The sequence below is a fragment of the Acanthopagrus latus genome, chromosome 14 (assembly GCF_904848185.1).
Source record: "Acanthopagrus latus isolate v.2019 chromosome 14, fAcaLat1.1, whole genome shotgun sequence".
Taxonomy (NCBI): Eukaryota; Metazoa; Chordata; class Actinopteri; order Spariformes; family Sparidae; genus Acanthopagrus; species Acanthopagrus latus.
Window position 1 is genome coordinate 1,642,137 of NC_051052.1, and position 21,002 is coordinate 1,663,138.

At 42.8% G+C, this 21,002-nt stretch overlaps 3 protein-coding genes across 12 annotated transcripts in view; 1 reads left to right on the forward strand and 2 right to left on the reverse strand.

Annotated features, from left to right (window-relative positions):
• Positions 1–6,338, reverse strand: part of braf (B-Raf proto-oncogene, serine/threonine kinase) — a 28,375-nt gene extending 22,037 nt beyond the window's left edge. Inside the window, exons 1-3 of one of the 3 annotated variants that reach the window (XM_037122526.1) lie at positions 6,018–6,338; positions 5,605–5,776; positions 80–181 (exon numbers count right to left, since the gene is read on the reverse strand). In XM_037122526.1, coding sequence (XP_036978421.1) covers positions 80–181; positions 5,605–5,776; positions 6,018–6,235 — 492 coding nt within the window. In that variant the 5' untranslated portion in view covers positions 6,236–6,338. Of the gene's footprint in view, positions 1–79; positions 182–5,604; positions 5,777–5,900 lie in introns of all 3 variants that reach the window. The other 2 variants (XM_037122528.1, XM_037122527.1) reach the window with 2 other exon arrangements.
• A 1,548-nt stretch (positions 6,339–7,886) lies between these two features.
• Positions 7,887–13,731, reverse strand: mrps33 (mitochondrial ribosomal protein S33). 3 transcript variants are annotated; one of them, XM_037122553.1, is made up of 4 exons: positions 13,538–13,731; positions 9,528–9,649; positions 9,169–9,398; positions 7,887–8,669 (listed from the first exon to the last, which is right to left on the reverse strand). In XM_037122553.1, exons 3-4 carry the CDS (start codon positions 9,381–9,383, stop codon positions 8,564–8,566), a joined length of 321 nt encoding a protein of 106 aa, XP_036978448.1. In that variant the 5' UTR covers positions 9,384–9,398; positions 9,528–9,649; positions 13,538–13,731; the 3' UTR covers positions 7,887–8,563. The 3 variants fall into 3 exon arrangements, with proteins under 3 accessions (XP_036978448.1, XP_036978447.1, XP_036978446.1); XM_037122552.1 differs by lacking the exon at positions 9,528–9,649 and having other exon boundaries at positions 13,538–13,725; XM_037122551.1 differs by lacking the exons at positions 9,528–9,649; positions 13,538–13,731 and adding an exon at positions 13,098–13,227.
• The window catches only part of tmem178b (transmembrane protein 178B), a 114,597-nt gene continuing 104,351 nt past the window's right edge, over positions 10,757–21,002 (forward strand). For 2 of the 6 annotated variants that reach the window (XM_037122538.1, XM_037122544.1), the window contains exons 1-3: positions 10,757–12,570; positions 17,886–18,023; positions 18,302–18,998. In XM_037122538.1, coding sequence (XP_036978433.1) covers positions 18,617–18,998 — 382 coding nt within the window. In that variant the 5' untranslated portion in view covers positions 10,757–12,570; positions 17,886–18,023; positions 18,302–18,616. Of the gene's footprint in view, positions 12,571–17,564; positions 18,082–18,301; positions 18,999–21,002 lie in introns of those variants that run through there. The other 4 variants (XM_037122540.1, XM_037122542.1, XM_037122539.1 and 1 more) reach the window with 4 other exon arrangements.

Consider the following 21,002-nt stretch of genomic DNA (forward strand, 5'->3'; position numbering starts at 1 on the left):
GACAGCATCAATGCCTGAAGCCACATTCACAAGACTTATTTTTGGGTAACTATTTTCATTAAAGCCAAACCAATCTTACCTCTAGATATATGGAAGGAGGATTGTGTTCTCCTCCAAACTTGTCCAGAAGAGCCTCTAAGTGTTCTTGTGTCAACTTGATCATCTGTTTGATATTCCAGATCTGCGGGGAAACACACCAAACAATGTTCACAAACTTTCACTAGACAGACTTTTCACTAAATGAATAAACTGGATTAGAAGTGTACAGGTTGGAACTTCAGCCTCCCCCAAGATAGTGTGACAGGGCACTGCTGATATAATCAAATCTGTCACTGATGCCAGGACCAGAACTACACTGCATCACTGCCTTTCAAAATGGTGACTGTGTTACACCAGACAGTCAGAAATTCTCGCCATGGTAGACCACACGTTGGACCAGGACCGATCAGAGCTTACTGAGACCACATCCTGCACTCACCCACATAGAGAGAAGCCCCTCCCTTTCCTGTGGACCACCTTAGGACCGTATATTAGAAAAATATGTTTGACATTTCTCTGTGTCCATGGATACACATATACAAAATGCAGAACCAAAAAAAAAATCTGTGTTTGCTACAACAGCTCGAAAGTCCAGCAGATGACGTGTTTTGAGTCATTTAGAGGATTTTTGAGGGCAAAAAAGTGCGGTGCTCTGGGTACGGACACAATGGAGAGCGGTTTACTACTGTATATTTGCATAAACTCCAGACACTGTAGTGACACAAGGCTGGCTGAAAGTCATCAAAGTTCCCGTTTAACTTTGCCAAACAACTTGTTGCCACCATGTCAACAATGGGAAAATAAGCCACATTAAAAACACACACTCCTCTGTGGACAGGAGGATCACTGTAAATGATCTCTAGCTACACTCGTCAGCATCAATTTAATGCTCAACTGAAAATGGATTTCAAAATAGAAAACATGCCTCACAACATATTGCATCTTCATAACAAAAGATGTGAGTGAGTGAGTGAGTGAGAGAGATCCTGCAATCTCACCAGGAAAAAAACTAAAAACACCTCAAACCTTTGCAACACACATCACAATGTTGCCCTTAAATCTGTCAGTTCGGGCTGCTACAATCCCCCCAAAAAGCCACAAAAGTCTAAAGCGACTGTGTTGTCTCCTCCTGAGCACTGGCAGTTTAATACACTTTTGATGTGTGTAGTAAAATGGAGAGAATTCTCAGGCTAATAATGAAATGTGCCTTATGTTAACAGCTAATAACATTTCAGATTATTCTAACTAACTTTAATTTAATCAATCAAAATCCCAGCATGGCAAAGTGCAATATCCAGATAGCAAGAAACTAGAGTTTGCTGATGAAGGTGAAATGGGACAAACAACATTATAATGAAGTTCTGTAGTGCTGCAGATTACAAATCTTAAGAAAACATGTTTGTTTGGTACATACCCCAGCAAATGACACATCATCATTATCCAAATCATTTTCATTTCGACTGAAAACTATGATGCAAAAATCAGTACATCTATAAATGGTATCAACTCATATTGGAATCGGTCATTAATAAACTAAAAGACAACAATCTAACGCTACATCACATTATTAGTATAACTGGGGAACACAAAGTACTCCTTACAAAGCCAAAGTGCTGTAATCATGTATTCAGTCACTGCACTGTGGTGTCTGGTACAGTCTTAGCCAGGTGCCTCTTCATTACACACACTGACTGCAGCCTGTCCATGTTCATGAGTGCCATCATTCCAATGTAAACCAGCCATAATCTGATAAATGTTTGAGACAGCAGAACAGTTCAAATGTTTAAGGAAGGACACAACTACGGCTCACCACATTCATTTCACTCATTGGAAATAAACTTTTGCTTTTTCTGAGGTTGACACCATAAGGAATGAGGAAGTAGAGACTCTGTTTAGTCAGATTGTCAATCTGTTCTGAGCACTAATTAAATATATTCACACAAAATGAAGCTCCTTCACTTCAGCACTTCTGGACAAATCCATGTGAAATACTGTCCTGGAAACAGTTCAAGAAACTTCAAGAAAACAGTTTTTGGAAAAGGGCTAGAAATTATGATTTGTCCTTCTGTAGTTAGTTCGGAGATATTCATATCAAAGTCAAATGAACGGAAGTCAATTTTATACTAAAGAGCAAAGCACAGTGTATGTCAACAAACTATAACAGTCCAACGCAACCTCCAGGAGATATCTATCATCCAAGAGGACCACGCTGCCACCCAGGTTTTAAATCCATTTGTGCTACCATTCACTCAGGCAGCATCTGGTTAGAAATCCCAGAAAACAGCTGAACTTCTCTGACTATAATGCAATAAATCTCTGTCTGTATGTCTGTCTGTGGTTTACATATGTTGAGAACCATTCAAATGATCTACTTCACAGAGCGATGTGCAGGGGTTCAGGGCACAACATACAGACACAAATGCTCAGCTAACAGACAGGATGGGAGACAAGAGACAGAGGGAGTCAGACAAAAGTTGTTTCACACAACATGCTCTAAAAAGGGCAGACAGTGAAAACAGAACTTTCAGCAGCTGGTGGTGGGCAGCAGGAGTACCTGAGGAGGAAGCTTAGTGGAACAAGTGTGGCATGGCTCCTTTAAGAACAGGGCAGTGCTGGAGGGGTGTGCTTAGAGCCGAGGTCACGCCCCAAAACTTGTGAACGAATGAAGGGAGACAAATCATTTTTCTGATGTCTGTCAATTTTAATTTTCCCATTAAATAAAGTCATAGTTTGTTGTAATTTGAGTTAAACATCAAACAGTTTTGTGTTAAACTAATAAACAGGAGCAGCTCTACAATGTTTAACTTGTGAGGCGACGTCACTAACCACACTGTTGGCTGTGTAGCTTTCATAATCATGTAATTTCTCAGTCTGTTATTTAATTAGTTTGACAACAAAAAGACTTTCTAAAGTTGAAAAAATATCTTTTAAATTGACAAACATCACGTAAGTAGTTCACTGCAGAACCCCAGCGAGATCGATTACTTCTCTTTCTCCATTCACTGCCATCCAAAGTTTTTTTTCCAAAATAAGGTCCCATGAGGGAAACCGGGAGGGCCCTGACACCGGCTCTCAGTCAGGTGTGAGTGGTGGAACACGAGCGAGAGAGCAAGCATGGGGTGTGCAGTGGAGCAGCAGAGGCGACAGAGAAACAACAGGCTGGTCAGCAGTCAGTGTGCAGTTTAGTCACTTAGATGTACAGTGGAGGTTACGTTTGTCTGCAAATAAAAAGGCAGCCGCTTGTCCAGACAAAGGTGAACGCTCCCATGTGACATCTGTGTCACTCCTGCTGGTCAAGGTGAACCGATCGGCTCCAAAACAAACCACAACTCCTGCCCAGATAGAAAATAAAACACCCTCCAACTTTAAAACAATGACTTTGCCCTCATGTTAACAGTCATTTCTTTATCACTGCTGTCATGGTTGCTTAGCTTAACACCACGCATCATCTAACGCTATTATTCAGCCGTTTTGTGTTTTCTGTTTACTATAACGGTCACGTGTGAGTGAGAAAATGGCTTGAACTGCTGTATGTTCCCTGCTGCACACTGATGCAAAAATGTGTTTTCCAGTGATCCAGTTATCTTCAGTGCATATTTCTCAAGTGATAAAATAAATTCATGTCATAACCATATTAAGTATTACTGTAAAAGAAGTGATTTGAGTTGAGTTGAGGGAAAGTTTTTCTATTACATACAGTGATCAAATTAATGTGTTCTTTTGAATCTGACAGTATAGTGTTTGTTAGTACCAGTTATATCGTCATTACTATAAAATTAACATGGAAAATTGATGATGATTTGATGATGGAGTGAAATGTAGAAATATTAATAAGATGACTTTACCTATTATATTAATAGTTGAGTATTATTAAATGTCATATTATTATAGTGAGTAGTATTAATTGAAGTAGAGATTAATTGAAAAAAGAAACATTAATTGATGAATAAATAAATAAATAAGATACAGCTTCTGTGAGTTTTAATATGAATGTGTGAGTGTTGAGTGAGAGGTAGTGTGGATTCGGCTTCTAGAGAAAGCTGCTGAACTGGTCCATTCTGAACTGGTCCATTCTGAACCAGTACTGCATGATTTCAACTGAATAGCACGAGTTGTGATTTCATAGTAAATCAAAGAGGCTGAGAGAGAGGACACGGTCAACTGGATGGAAACTAAACTCAGAAGTCAGGATGCATGAGTAATATCAGCACAGTAAATGATCGGCCTGATATTGGGAAATGTATATCGTTGGCTTCATATCAGTATTGGTGAAATAATGGTGAATAATTCTACACACTCTCATACAAGAGGTGGTTGTATGGAACTTTTACATTTAGTTTGCGATTCACCAATAAATCCTGGGACAAGGAACAATAAGTACAGCACACTGTTGTCATGCTCCTGACACTGAATCACTGCACCTGAGTCGAGCCAGGCAGCTCAGGCCAGACGGCCACACATGCTGCCGCTGCTGCTGGGAAGCTTTTTTAAAGTTCCACAGGTAGAAAAGACCATTTTAGCATCAATACATCTTCCACAAAAGTTCAACGTGCATATCAGCATTTCTGTATCATTTATTCCTCTGAAAGCAGATTAATAATAAAACTATGGCCTTATTAACTGACACGTAAATGATACAACTCTTCTGTGGGCTGTAAAATGGGGGCCGGGGGCCACATAAGTCTGAGACAGCTGATCATAATGAGACATTTCTCATTTTATACGTGGGATACATAAGGTGTTAATCCCAGTGGTAAGGCAGAGGTAGGACAGTTTGTATAGCAGTGTGATGCTGAGTGATGCTGAATGTGGCTGTGTATGTGATGGAGCCTGCTGGTCCAGCAGAGAGGCCTCTAACCTGCACACTGAGGCGACATGCTCACTGTGAATTAAATGATGAGGACACAGCCTGGCTGATGGTTCCGCCTGTGTGTGCGTGTGTGTGCGTGTGTGTGTGTGTGTGTGTGTGTGGACGTGGGGGCGGTGACTGTAAAGCCTGTAATATAAATAAAAGTAGCCTGTAGAGCTAACTATAAAACACAGGCACGACTTGAGTTAGCCTCCACCTCCATCACCATCAGCACCCTGTGGAGGCAGAGGTCCTCGGCGGGCTGATGGGGATGAAACTTTGGCCACATTACAGTCCACTACAGCGCGTTAGAGAGCCGTGTAACTGCGTGTAACTGCGTGTCTTTGTTGCGTCAACAGCGGTGTGTGTGTGTGCTCTGCTGGCGCACCAGGCTGCAGCTGCAGTGAGGCTGGAAAACGAAGCCAGGAGCGAGTGGAATAAAGCAGGCCCGAAATAAACACAGGCTCTGCCGAATCCAGCCTTCCCATCCTGCTTTCATGAGTCTGTCGCATTTTCCTTTTCAGTGGCAGCCGAGGGTCGACGGAGCCCCGCGCTCCCACCGATCCTTTATATTTAGTGCATCGTCCGACCCCCTGCACCGCATCCCCCACGATCCATGTTACAGCCGGTGTTTCCTGAAGATTTACATCCAATTACCTCCTCTCGGAGCCCGTGTCCCCTGCTTAGACCCGCTACCCCGCCGCCATAGAACATACCTCCTCATCCTGCGGACCTCCGGGGATCCCCGACGTGCAGGAGGAGTCCAGCCCGGCACCCAGCTCCTCCAGGCCCGGCTCCCTGCCCGGCTCCAGCTCCACGGTGTCTCCGTTAAAGACGGGCGGTGGGGACTCGGCGCTGCTCAACGCCGCCATTTTAAACTGCGAGAAACTGAGTGGAAAATAATAGAGGGAAACGCAGGCTGTGGCTGAGGACAGGAGGGGGAGACAGAGACGCAGGACGGAGTTCCCAAGCCTCTGTAGCGGGTGGCTGGCACAGAATAACTCACACTAACCTGCCGCGAAAATATGCCATCATCGTTAGTGTAATTACTATGATCGGTTCATTGTTCAGGCCCTCGCTACATTTTTAATAGATCGTGGAACTCATTAAGGTTTTGATATAGAATTACTTTGTGGTTTGAACTGGCCACAGGCTGCTAGAAGATGATGAAAGATTAAATTCAGTCCTCCCGTCTTCTAAAAAAGTGTGTTGAACGTGTGTCCAGGTGTGTTGAACACGTGTCCAGGTGTGTTGAACACGTGTCCAGGTGTGGGGGAGCTTGTGAAAGGGCAGCATCAGCCTGTTGTCTGCCCCCAGTGACGTCACGCAGTGGCAGCACACTCTCATATAGTTGACATCTCTGAGTCTGTGATCAGCTTCATCACACTGTATCACACATTCTTTATTCACAAATTGAAATCCTCCAGATCACTTCCCAAATCCTCAGCGTGTCTCTCCTCTCAGAACTAAACTCACTGCAAGTTGGTAAATAATATCACATGTAAAAACTTTGAGTCATTTCGAAACCTCTGACTGATGATATCTATCCTAATCTTTCTATGAACCGTCCGTCTGTCCCCTGATTGTTTTCACTCTTAAATATTTTTTTTCTTTTTTTTTTTTTAAATGAGGTGACATGTCAGATTCTGCTGTATTGATTTGATTTGGATGTGTCTGTAATGAGTCTGGTGGTGTTATAGGAGCAGGGTCCGTATGTATACAACTGTATATCCAGGTGTCTGTTCCTACTCGTCTTTTCCTCCTACATCTCAACCATTCGAGCCATCTGAACATCCCCAAAATGTACTATGGATGCCTTCACACGCCCCCGGTCACCTGGTCTGCAAATAACAGGACTGGATTCAGTTTAATACTGAGGAGAAATCGCACAAACACCGTAGAAGCAGTTGAAGAGGAAACGCAGGTTTATAGACTGTGGACTTGAAGTAATGATGGACCTGACAGACGAACAAGATATCAGATATTTTTTTGGAGGCTGACGTTCTGGCATCGGCAACAAAACAAATCAGGTGGAATGGCGGAATGCTACAAAAGCGGTGAAGCTCGGAGCTGCGGGCTTTGGGGGGTTCAAAAACGTGGTCTGGTTTAAAGCCAGAGGTCAAGAAGCGCACGGTGTGCGCCTCAGGAGGAGAGGGGATCCCCGACATCTCTCCCCTCGAGGAGCGCTTATCATCATGGGCTGGCACATCAGTAAGGTCCCGGTATTAACGCGCTCTTGCCTTAATTGTGCACTGGTAATGTCCTCTAACAACTCCAAAGTAGCCATCATGTGGCACAGCCATTACGCACAGCTACAGCTCTTACAAAGCGCCGTTTAAATCACCTGAGGAAAGGTCACACCTGAAAATATTCGTACTCCCAAATAATATACGAAAGCAATCTTTATTTACATAAAGATGTGTTTATTTATCAACATCATTATATTTATCATGATGCATTCTAACAAACCTTTACAGAAGTCAATTAAAATAAGAGTAATAACTCGCGGATCTCTGTGTAATCAATCATAGTGCGGGTTTTTATAACTGTATGTAATCCTGACACAGTTTAGTGGAAATAAACTGTCACCCTACTTCACACCAGAGTGGATGTGACAGACACCTTTCATCATATTACAAGACACTGTACCATTCAAATTATTTTCAAGCTCTAACGATAATTTAGAAAAAAACATACATCATGTACTTTAATCAGACAGATTCACTGATTTTTGTAAATATATGTTTATTCTGAACATGATGCCAGCAGCATGTTTCGGACGAGATGAGATGGGGGCAGCAAAAGACCGGGAAAGATGTGGAACGCTCCAAAAAAACCTGTTTGGAACTTTCCAACAGTTTCATTGGTCACAGGTGAGAGTATTATGATTGGGTTTGAGAGGGGCATCCTCAAGAGGCTCAGTCATTCACAAGCAAGGATGGGGTGAGGTTCAACACTTGTCTAACACATGATTGGGAACACTGCAGTTCATAAGCAAATGACAGCATTCTGTTTTAATTAGTGATTTACACAGCAGCCCACTTTATTTAGATCAGGGGTGTATTATATCAACATCTGTGTCCTGTGTTATAGTTTAGCTGCAGTGTGTTTGACCAGCAGGCAGAAAAAGCATTGTACACTTCACATTACTCACATCAAGTTTATTTTGATAACATGAAAGATGTCCTTTTCTTTAAATCATTTTCCAGCCATTCCATTCACAGGTAACAGCAGCTAATACCTGCAAGTTGACATGAGGTCCAATATAGCTGCAACAGAAATGTGCCAATATTCAACAGACCGTGGAAATGGTCATACATACTCACAATATCAACTTGTTTCAGTAGTTCCCAACTGAAAGCTACATGTTATCGTCTGATTGGCTGTTTGTTGCTCTACTGTTTCACCCTTTGCAAATGTCTGTTCTATAATAAAAGGATAGTATTCACTTTAATACAACCAACATTAAGAGAATGTTTCATATGTAATGCTGATCTAAGGTGTTATTCTTCAGACAAAGCGACTGGACCGTCCTGACCAGGCCAGTGGAATTCTTTCAGGATTATCATGTCCCCACAGTGACTGTGTAGTCAGTCCAATGATGTCTGCCTCCATAAACAGAATAAAATATCATGAGTCCCGTGGAGGTGTATGGAGATGAAGAGCTGTTGTGGCTCATTTTTTCTTGCCCGCTCTTTTCCCCTCTCCTTTCTTCGGTTTCCCTTTTCCTCTCAGTTTCTTCAGGCGGCGCATCTCCTCCTTGAAGTCTTCATGCTCGTCTCTGAGAGGAAAGAGAAAACTTTTTATTCTAACTTTCACCATGCTTTCTAAGGGTCTGTTCCACAGTAATGCTTACATTTTCTTCTTTTTTCTCAAATACCAGTCTCACTTACTGATAGCTATTTTTTATTTATTTATTTATTGCTGTTGAGATGTTAGGTCATTACGAAACAGTTTAATAACTATCGAAAATACCAATTTGAATCCCCCAGGGGTGAGACTAGGTTTCATTACACATGATAGACAACAACAAGTAGGACATTAATAAAAAAGACAGACATCTCAGGGCAGTCCAAAATTAGGAGAGAGCACATCTCCATGGTCCCAGCAGACTTGTACATAATTTGAAACGTGAATTGGGTGAGAGATTGAGTTTCTTTGACATTTGTTTAACAGGGTTACAGTAGAGGAAAAGTTCACTGATGGAACTAGTGCAGTGGAAATGTAAATGATACTGAATTTATCAGGTTTGTTTCAGTGTGGGAGGTATATTCTAGTACCTGAACAGTCCCATGAATCTCAGCTTCTGGGTCATGGAATAGTAAATCTTGTGCTGTGGGTACCAGTCATACACCTCCTTCTTCTGGGCCATGGGAGGCTCCTGGAACAGCCTGACCACCTTCATAGATTTAGAGTCTGTCGGACGCACAACCTCACCAAAGATCTGTGCGCTCAGTCTGGCCATGCGTATGGCATAGCTGGACAGACCAGCCATGGCTGCTGAACAGAGCTGAAAGAAAAGAATTAAACTTGAGACAAGTAGAGCATAAATTCTATAGAACACTTGATCAGGTGAGATACTGAGACTTGTGTTTAGAGCATGTCCTGTGACGTATTGCATCGAATGTTCGGTACTGACAGGTAGATCTGCTGAACAATCAAGGCCGTCTGTGTCTGAAGCCTCGCTCCTCTGTGTGTAGTGTCAAAATCATCAGGCAGTGAACGTGCATCAACTTTGGCTCTAAGGGTTGGTTTCCAAATCTGAAGATGGTACAGACATTGACTATTTCAGAGTTTTAAAATAACTCATTATATTGATGATAATGCACTGAATTTGTTCATTAACCCTCCAATTATCTTTAGGGTCAATAATTAATGCCACTTAATTATTGACAATTTTTTTTGATTCATATTTATTTACATTTCCAAATGTAATGGTAGCAAGTAGGTAAACATAAAATTAACCTGATGATGTTTATTTTTAATGTCCTGTACACACTTGTATGCGTCAGTGGTCTTTGGGGTCAATTTGAGCACAGGCTGTTTTGGCTGTAACCAATGTACTGTACACATATTTTGTATTGGCACGCAAACTAGTGAATCTTGACTGTTCAACAATACATGTCATATCAAGCTCACATTTATATGACCTGACTTTTACATCAGGAAGTGGAATGGATGGTGGTGGAGTCAAGCGACCCACTGTAATTCAGCCAATACAACTCATTTGTTAGAGGTGTTAAAGGAGTTAAAGATTGTTGAATGCCTCAGTGGTTGAAAGGCTAAAAAAAAGTTGAAAATAAACACAAATCCAAAAAATAACAACACAGCCAGCCTCCTAGCAGACTGACTGCTCCCCTTGTGTGGTGGACTGAAGTCAGAGCATGAGCAAGACAGACCAGAGCCTAGTGCCCTACTCCCTCCTGATTCATTTTCCTAATCAGCTAGACTGCTATCACCTGGCAAGGCAAGAGGCCAATCACCAGCCACAGTGATTTGATGGTGTTGAGTGTTACTGACTATGAGAGCTAGGGTACTGGTGTTTGGATATGTTATAGGTAACCGAGTTGATGCTGCTGCTGATGGGTCTGAGTGGTGCTCCCTCCTTCTAGGAGAGTCCACAGAAACATGGGATTGCTTCCCCTGGGTACAGTCTGTTATGTAATGACCTGTCAATGGCCTCGTCAGCAGAACCAACTTCACCCCAGACTACATTTCTGCCTTACATGATCTCTTTCTGATAACCACCTACTTCCAGTACAGAGAAGGTTTCTACAGACAGAAGCCTGACTGTGCCATGGGCTCACTGTTGTCCCCAATAATGGCCAACCTCTACATGGAAGAAGTTGAGAGCAGCGCTTTGATTACCTTCACAGGAACTACCCACTGGTTCAGGTATGTGGACGACACCTGGGTCAAAATCAGAACAAGGGAAATGGAAGCCTTCGCAGAACATATAAATGCCGTGAACAATTAGATCAAGTTCATGCGGGAAGATGTTTGCCCTTCTCAGACTGTGCAGTACACACTGAAGAACACAAAAGCCTTAACACTTCAGAAAACCCACACACAGATCAGTACTTGCCCTTCGACGCTCATTACCCACCGGAGCTGGGCTGGGGGTCATCAGAACCCTAAATTATTGGGCTGTGACCGTGAAGGACGAGCCATTTTCACATCTCATCAAGTCTCCGCATTATCGCCACAGCAGCAGCAGCACGGCAGTTCTACACTGCTGTTTGTTCACACAGAACCAAGCAGCTCCAGTGTAAAGACGCACCAGAGTGTAATTCACAAGGCAAGCCGGCACTCTGGATCCTAAAGAGGCGTGATGGTACACATCATGATACTGACGTTTGTGTGTTGTTTTTCAACATGTGGATTTTTTTCAAGACAGTAACTATAACAACACAATAGTGGAGGGAGACATACACTTGGTGAGTTGAAGTTTTTTTGCCAGTATTGTTTATATTGTGGTATTGTTTTCCTCAAAAAAAAAAAAAAAAGGGGGGAAAAAAAAAAAAACGGTGCCAAAGACACCCCCAGTTACTACTTTACCATTGTTTGGTCCTGTAACGTTGCTTTGTGGGACGTTTCTCTTTATTTTGTTGAGGGAAGCATCTCTGTTTAGTTCCAACACTAAACACCATCAAACCAACAAGCCTCCACTCCTCCATTCACACAGGTACGGTTCGCCAATGCTGGCAAACACTTTTTTGTTCACTGCATAATTCCATATGTGTTCCTTCTAGTTTTTGATGTCGTCAGTATTAATCTACGTACAGGTTAGGGTAACATTTTAGAAAATAATAAAAAGGAAAAACCACTGAATGAGAAGCTGTGCCCAAACTTTAACTACTCTGAGAACAGCTTGTTTATTCACCTCTGTAAAAAAAAAATAAAAAATCTGAGCGAGTGGTTTTTGAGACTCGGTGTACACCAGTGGTAACTGAGTTCGACCAAGAGATCGACAGTTCATGCAAATAACTTTTTGTTTTTGAAGAGAACCATCTGGGAGGGCTTTGAAGCTGAAACTGCAATTCAAAGACCCCTTTATCTATCCCACAGAATCAGACTTCAGTTGTGGCAGTGGGTGTCCAGCTGGGGTGCCACAGAACATGGCACTCTAGAGTTGTTGTTCTGACAGTTGTAGTCCTGTCCAACCTTTCCAGCCACAGCAAATTATTACAGCATCACACAAATATTAGGCTATTCTAAATACAGAATAATGCACTATAAATAATTGTCAACTTGATGGTGCAATTTGTAAAAAAAATATGGCCAGTATTTGAAGGTAGCACCAAAAATAATGGGGGCAGCATGTCACCAGAGTAACTGACAACTCCTGCCACTGTGGTTAGCTACAGTTAGCTAAGTAGCTCATGCTCTGGTGAGCCATTGAGCCAGTGGCCCTAAAATTTGCCAGGACCTAAACCTCAGATCACAGGGGGAGTCATCGTGGGTGACAGGGCCCCACTCAACGGGATTGTGAACATGGCTGGACAACAAACTGGTGCTCAACACCGCCTCGAAGAGGACAGGGTCAATCTGAAGACACAGGATACAGAGTGGCGGTGATTTATAGCAGTTCTGACCAAGTCTATGATTCAAGGGACAAGAAGACACAGCAGGCGTGGACAAGAAAGACACAAAACTACCAGAATATTTCCACATCTTTCTCTGTAAGTTGTTGAATTTATTACAACCAAATCAGAGTTGATTGTGGAAGACAAACCGAGACTGTGACTGAGTGAACAAGGAAATTGAGCCTGTGTAAGTTCTGTAAAAGACAGAAACTTGAATTCAGCTGGTTTACAGTTGGATTTTGCTGTTCAGTTTGAAAAACAACCTATTTAATGTCCATTTTGGGCTGAGACTCGCTGGTTTGCATTCTGTGTAAATTCAGTAGATATTTTTTGCAAAACAGTGCGGAGATGTTTCTCACATATTGTGAACAATCTGTGTTATTTCTACTCTCTCTGTTCATAATGTGAGTTCATTTTTTAAAATGTCTTAAACTACAATTCTGGCCACATCCTGCTAAAGGATCCTTTAAACTTGATAAGCAGGTCTTATTATTTTTTTTAAACAGAATTATTCTGCCTTTTAAAGTATTACTTTACAACTGTTTCTACAGTTGAAGTTGAAGCTGTTAAAAGAAAGCAACCAACACAGACAATCGTTTTGATCTTGACTGGAAACAACTGACCTGTACCAGAACTCTGGTGACTTTCCAACGAGAAGTGTGTTGTGCCTCGGCCATGCTGTTGCTATTGTTACTACCATATGTTCCGTCTGTGCTCATGACATCACGCTTGTCACATTAATAAATGGAAGGAAATTTAATTCAATAAAAATACCCTTGTAGAGTATAACATCGAGCAACAGCCGCGTCTGGTGTCATAGAACAACGTTACGGTGATGTGCATTGCAGCTACCATGTTGTCAGTCTGTTCACATCTGTCATTTCACACTGACCTCGAACACTGAGTTCATGTTAGTGGGCATATAGACATGAAGCTGGCTCTTAACTAACATGCTTTTGCTTCCCTCGAACCTTGATAAAAACTCCTCATGTCCCAGTCGAAATGACGGCAGCTCTGCATGTGCTCAGTTAGCATTGTTAACAGTGATAACATGCTGTCTTACCTGAGTCTGTGGCCTGTGACGAAGGACGATGTTTACTGACGCGCAGTTTAAACGCTTGTGGAGCGCAGTGAACTGTAGTCAAATTACAACACAGTTCAATTATTTGTAGCTGTGTTTGAGCTAACGTTAACCTTCACACGCCACCCTGCCATCACACACCCTACCGCGCATGACACATTTTCCTTGGAGCTGATTGGTGAGTAGCTTTTACTTCCTGTTACGTGCAAAAGAAACTAGTTTATGTAAAGTGGTATTTTATTTCCAACAAGGCACATTTTATTTCATGTGAATTAGATTGGTTTTCATCAAATGATCGCAGGCAGTCTGTCAGTCTAAATTAAGTATATTTTATTCAGTCCAGAATCCAGCGCTTGCTGGAAGTCCGTCGCTTTAAAGAGATCGGGGGGTTTGATAAGTTAGCCAGAAAGTTCCGGTTATCAGTCTGCCCTAATGTAGTGTAAACTAACGTTAGTTAACGTGCGTGCTAAGCAATGTTGCAAAAGTAGGCTAGAAAAAAAAGCCTAAAAGTTATGCTTGAATAAAAGTCTTAATGTAGTTGATATTCAATGAATTGAAGCATCAAATGTTCACTTACATGTTAAAGTATACTGGTACTATAAATATATTTTATAAATATGTGTAACTGGCTGCTGCTGGTTCTGGTATGAAATTATGACAACATTTTAACCAAGGACTTATTATACACACTACACTACACCAAAGCTAAGCAACATCCTCACCTGCAGGATAACTGTCATAGTTCATTATAGTTAATCAATGGATGTGAGGAGAACACTCTGTAAAATCAGAATGTGATTGGCTACATTAGAGGACCTTTTCCTTTGGTGGGCCCAAAACTGAATCTTTGATATTAGACCACACATGATAACATAAATTATACTGTGATCATGGCACTAGGGGCCCAAGTTCCCTTAATCAAGCGACTCACTCTGCCATGCTCACATTATGAAAAACAATGAATATTAGGGATTGCCTAACCCTAACCCTTGCATTACAGCTGCTCCCATTCAAACGCAGAAGAATAAAACATACATTTAAGCAATCTATATGTACAGTGTAATAAATAATGCTACAGTTGAAATAGGGGTTGTTACAAATCATTTGTCGTAATTATTGCACATTAAATGCAAAAGAGAGAAACAAAGCATCCAGAGTCCTCCTATTGACTCAGAGTGTCCAACACCTAGAGCGAGGAGCTGAACAATTTGATGGCTACAGGCAGGAACGATTTCCTGTGGCACTCTGTGGTGCATCTTGGTGGGATCACTCTAGTGCTGAATGTACTCCTGCGGCTGACCACCACATCATAGAGTGGATGTGAGCCATTATCCAAGACGCCATGCAATTTGGAGAGCATCCTCCTCTCTGACACCGCAGTCAGAGAGTCCAGCTCCACTCCCACAGCCTCACTGGCCTTGTGGACCAGCCTGTTCAGTCTTTTAGCGTCTGCTACCCTCAGCCTGCTGCCCCAGCACACAACAGCATAGAGGATAGCACTGACTCATCAAACATCCTGAGCATAGTCCGGCAGATGTTGAAGGACCTCAGCCATCTCAGAAAGTACAGACGACTCTATCTCTTCCTGTAGAGGGTGTAAGTGTTCCTTACCCAGTCAGGTGTATTATCAACGTGAACCCCAAGATATTTATAATCCTAATTATTCAGTCTATGATTAATAAGGGAGACACTTAACCTGCAGCTTGCAACTCTGCTAGCTCAAGTGTGATAGACAAAGTTGGTAGAGTGATTCAGTAAATATCCTTAACAGTGGCCTGTGAAATTACGCCTGAATACATCTATTTAGGTTTTGTCACAGGAGGACAATCCGTCTCTGAGTCCTCTCCTCTATGATACTGTTGCTCCCACTGCTCCTAAAAGTGAATTTTTGATGTGAGGACATAGCGACACCATTTGCAAGAAAAAACAGAAAAGAAGACTCTGGTGATCTCTCAAGACCCACCACAAACATTATCCCTGCACAATCTGCGCTATAGTGTTTCATTAACTCATTCAATATTTGAGTATTTCTCCTCCCTCTTTGTTTCCTCTCCTTAAAAAACTCTTAATGCTCTTACAAGTTCTTCCCACTACTCCTAATGGATTTTCATCTTATAAGCTGTCTTAAGAGTTAAGGTGCTTTGTGAACAACTTACAAAACGTCATAGTTCCAAGAATTATTTTCCGAATTTTGACGCTATATGCAACTCTTTGGTCTAGGAAGTATTATGAATACGGCCCCAGGTAAACACATGATGAGTCCACTGCCCCTGGCCCTGCTTTAGTCCTCTGTCAGCATGGCACGATCTGGATCTGCCTGTTGAGAGCAGGGCTTGAGTTGGGATGTTGTGGTGGATACAGGTCTAAAGAGCTACCAGCTGTTGCATCTGCATGTCACCTGCATTAGTGAATGGCATAATGTGTAAAAGTATACGCCACAGAGCCGTGTCTTTCCCCAGTATGAGACTCCTAAATTCATCCAAAGCCACAGACAATGCTTGTTTCTGTTTTGTGTGGCATAAATGGACTAAATCTTGCATTTCAATATACAACCATGTGTTACAGAAAGATAAAATAAGCTAAGGTTAGTAAATATAGTTGATAAATAAGTTAACCTTGAACTTTGAGATGAGACAATGAGATGTCAGCAAAGTCACGGGATGCTAGTTTTCCTTTGCTTTGCAAACCACATTGAACCTGTTATGATTTCAAATTCTTCAAATGACTTTTAATACATAGAGCAACATTAGCTAACATCTAAATCCAAGTAACTGACATGAGTTGCATGACATGCTATCCAAGTCTGCTAACATCTGCAACTATACCTGTCACTTAGTAAAGCCAAAATAGGCTTGATTAGGAATCTGTGTGTGAAATAGTGCAGACCTAAAGGTAAAGAATATCATAGGTATATCATTTGTCTTTGATTTGTTAACCGCGACTTTGAAGGATTTGAATATGCATTTGGTTTCACTGACAGCTCTGTCTTTTTCACTGCATCTACTGTGTCTTTACAATTTATTAACACAAGAGGGTGCCAGATATGAAGAAACAGAAAACAGCAGCCACAGATTCCTCTGAACATTTTCAAAGTTATACCCTCTCAGCAGAGGGACTGAGTGACAGGATCAACAGGAACTAATGGGCCACAAGCACAAATTCTTTCACTGCACTTGAGGTGCCTCTGTTTGAGCAGGCTAAGCATTCACATTTGTTTCTGTCCTTGGGTCTCACCAGAGCAGCCGTTAAACAGACACGCCTCCATATGTCGTTTGATTTCAAAACAGTACAAATAATGTCCCAGTCTGGGATTATTGAAGTAATTCTATTCTATTCTATTCTATTCTATTCTATTCTATTCTATTCTATATTCATTGCTGTGTGGACACTTCACTGCTAAATTTCCCCATGTTGATAGTACCCACCATTCAATAGTATCAGACAGAATGAAGAGCAGATTGATGGCTGAATGTGCTGATCTTAGAAGATGTGAGGGGTTGTCTTGAAGATAGTGTTACAGGGAGCCTCATAAATGGGTTCATTTAATTAACATCTCTGAGAACCTATCATGGTCATCACACATCCCCGCCCTGTGTAAAAAAGCACAGAAAAGGCTCTGCTTCCTACAGAAACTTAGGCACTCTACATTCTGGAGCAAGATTCTGGCCAAGTAGTCTACAGTGGGTCCATCGGAGCTAGATTAATGAGAGCTGTGGAACTGAAATAAGACGGCTATAATACAATTACCTGAGAATAACACTTGTGAGTCCTCATGTTGCTATCACAGCTGTAGAGTCCCATGATCTATCTTCGTTCCATCTGATCCATGTTTTCTCATTTAACTTGCAATGTGGATATATCATTTGTGTGGTAATGTATTCCTGTTAAAAGCTTCAGGTGAAACAGACATGATGTATTGAGGTGTCAGCGTGGCAGATCAGTGTAGGAGTAATAAATTCAATAACCATAATCGCAGAAATAATTGACAGGAAAGTCTTGCAACAAATACATTTCATGATTTCATGATTGCATTGTTATCTTATTTGTGTTAAGGGAGTGGACCCCCTGGCCCCACTCCAACTGTGCCCTGCCAGAGTTTGGGCTTACATGAGCCTCTGCCTATTATACTTGTTATTTTACACAAGATTATAAACTCATCCTGTTATCTTCCATTGACAAGGCAGGCCTGCAGGTCAGGACCCGAGCAAGCACTGGTAAGACATAGAAGCAGTAGTATGGGATATAAAAGGCAGTAACAGAAGAAGGCCGATATGATTGTTGACTGATAATAATTAGATGTAGCCTCTAAGCTAACACGGTGCTCCTCCAGGCAGAGCCGCGTTGATTGGTCCAGGGACAGGCCGTCATCCTATCAAACGTGCCGGGGCTGCTGACTGTGCGGATCCCTCTCCTCTGCTGCTGCTGACGGGCTGCGGTCTGCCCGGGCTGGCTGTGTGTCAGACATCAGGTAGGCCGACATCTGCCCTCTCTGAAGGAAGCGGCTCCCGGCGTTCAGACGCATAAAGGTCCTGGTTTATTACAGCATTGTTTTTGTAGATAGGCTTCGGCTAAATGCAGCCGCTCGGTTCGTCTGTATAGCTTTCCCTCTCCCTTTGTCCATCGTTCGTTTCAGTGGGTGGGTTATGCAGTAAGGGTATATCGTGTGTAACATATGTCTTACTGTGTGTGCTTGACTAAAGACCCGAATGCTGTGCTGATGTGTTCTGTGCGTGTCGCCCTGCTCAGACGGATGTGTGCTGAGGATCCGGGGCTGAGATGAGATAAGCGTCCTCTGTCTCCGCCGAGCTGCTGCAGCGCCGAGCACGCAGGAAAGACGTTGTCACTCTGCAGCCAGAAACACCGGAATACAAGGATTCAACGTCTGCTTCGACCAGTGAGCTGTGTCAGCGGACGGGTTTGTCTTTCATCCGCACCGAGTCCGCCGCCTGGATAATGGTCCTGACGCCGCTCTCCAGAGGTGATGTGAGCTGAACTCGCGGGGAAGCCGCAGAGGAGCTGTCCGTCTGTCGAGGTGCTGATGCGGCTGTGACAGAAGCGAGCATGGCTGCCGGGAAGTTGCTGCTCTACGCCGGGCTCTCTCTTTCTCTCTGCGCCCTGGGCATGCTGGCCGTGGCGATGTGCTCCGACCACTGGTACGAGACTGACGCCAGGAGGTACAGGGACCGGTGCCGAAGCTTTTCCAGCCGCCGCAAGGACCCCGGCTTTATCTACATCCCCAACAACAGCCTGCCGCTGCGGGCCAGCCGGAGCAACCTGCCCCGCTGGGAGGAGAAGCTGCTGCTGGCCCGGAACCGGCGGCAGCTGTTCGCCATGAGCGCCGCGGACGAGTGCAGCAGGCAGTATAACTCAACCAACATGGGTCTGTGGAGGAAATGCCATCGACTGGGCTTCGATCAAGACATCGAAGCCCTCATCCAGAAAGGTAAGAATGAAGCTCAAGCCGGAAAGGCTGAAGTTGCTGCAGAAACTGCAATGTGCGTTTGAGACACGACGGGATGTGACATTTCTCATGAGAAATCAGCCTCGTCCGTTTGACCAAAGGGCAAGCAAGGGCATTGATCTATTGTCGTGTGATAACAGAAGTGGATGTTCGTGCAGAGGCATGCAGGCGTCATGCTGTGCTGTGGGTGCTGACGGCCTGTGGCTGCAGACGGCTTGCTGTCGTGCTATTTTGCAAAAGAGGGGTGCATGTTAGATATGACGCTGAACAGCAACACACAGCTGCCGTCACTGGCGTCGGGCTGCTTTTAGCTCTCTTTTAGTTTAAGTGGTGCTTCCAACTGCAGATGACACATGTGAACCATTGTATGGGTTTACCAGTAACCACTCAGCATGAGAAAGGAGGAGACAGGTGTCTTTTATTGTCTATAGTCTGTATCTTCCATTAAGAGTTCAGTTGTAGGTGCAGCCTTCAAATGCTCTGGATCCACACAGGCCTCTAGTCCAGTTTCCAGAGACCCATCAATTACTTTCAGACATATGCAGGCCTGCTGTGCTAGGCTGGATTCAGCTGCTTCCCTACACTCTGGACATGTGTGCATTGGAAGTAATGTTGATTGTGGCTCAGGAGTCAGAGTGGGTCATCAGCTCATCCAGAGGTCACCAGTTCTTTTCATTTCCTGCGTATGTGTTTACCCCCAGAATTACAACGTATAAACCAAGAAAAGAGACATCCTCAGAGGTGCTGTGTGTGTTAAGTGTTTGAGTAAAGCATAGAGACAAACTAACAAAACCAGCCAATCAGCGGTGGAGTAGGGCGGTATTGATATCAGTGTATAAGTGTGTGTGAATGGGAGTGTTGTAAAGCGCTATGAGTGGTCGTTAAATGCGAGTCCATTTACAACTGAACTGTGATCTGCTGTGTTTTAAAAGTCTTTCCTGTAAGAAATCCTCCCCTTTTTGGTCTGTGATCTACTCTGCATCTCTGAAAGTGATTGTGTCATCTAAAAAGTTACATTCGCTCACCTTTTCTAGATTGTGTATTTCTGACACTGAACATACCAATCCATTAGTTAATTATTTACTTTGGTAACAATTTGTGTGGGTACTCCACTGCTGATAGTTCTCAGAGGAATGTGGTTTGTCTCATATTGTATTTTAGCCTTTATATGCTGAAATAGGCAAATACTTTGCCCACAAACTAATACAGCATGAAACACTTAAGCACAGTATCCAATTCACATAAAATGGCAGGTAGTAAAGCATTACCCATAAGGGCTTTTCACCCCATGGAGGGGCATACAGGTCAGTTACCAGGTCAAACACCAACATGTGCAGGTTGCAGGTTCACAAAATGTATGGACCTCATGCTTTTTTGTGCTCGACATAATTGTACTGTATTTTAAGGCAAACATTTTTTTTTGAGCTTTAAAAACACAGTAACAATCCATCCATCAACAAGAATTTCTTACAATGCAGAAATCAACATGTCAGGGCTTTTGACAAACTCAGTAGTTGAAAAACGTTCTCTAAATGACGTAGTAGCCAGTTTACTACCTCTATAAGCATTTAAAAAACCCTTTGTTTTAAAAAAAAAAAACATTTAATTTAGTGGTTCAAGATGGCAGCACTTTGATATGTGCTTGTCAGTTCATTCAATTAAAAATCAATAAAACAAGTGACACAGTTCCTATTTTCCAACATTGTGATTAATCACAAAATCAAACACAAGTGTTGACTTATGTCCATGTAGTTTATGATACTACACAGGCATGCGTTGTGTTTGAAAGACAAGGAGGTTGAGCTTTCTCATGGAGATTACTGGTCCGAATCCAAAGCTGGAAGAGGAAAGGATGTGTGTGTGTGTGTGTGTGTGTGTGTGTGTGTGTGTGTGTGTGTGTGTGTGTGTGTGTGTGTGTGCTGCAGATGTGCCTTCCTTTGAGAACGCCTCAATGGCCTTGATGGCCGACCATCTGCAGTAATGGGC

What these genes read in the sequence shown, in the direction of transcription:
- mrps33 (XM_037122551.1), bottom strand. Translation starts at nt 13,193, where the DNA reads ATGAGCACAGACGGAACATATGGTAGTAACAATAGCAACAGCATGGCC. An exon ending in TCACCAGAGTTCTGGTACAG is followed by an intron (nt 9,399 to 13,097) that starts GTCAGTTGTTTC and finishes CTTTTCTTTCAG; the next exon opens with CTCTGTTCAGCAGCCATGGC. An exon ending in AGATTCATGGGACTGTTCAG is followed by an intron (nt 8,670 to 9,168) that starts GTACTAGAATAT and finishes CTTTCCTCTCAG; the next exon opens with AGACGAGCATGAAGACTTCA.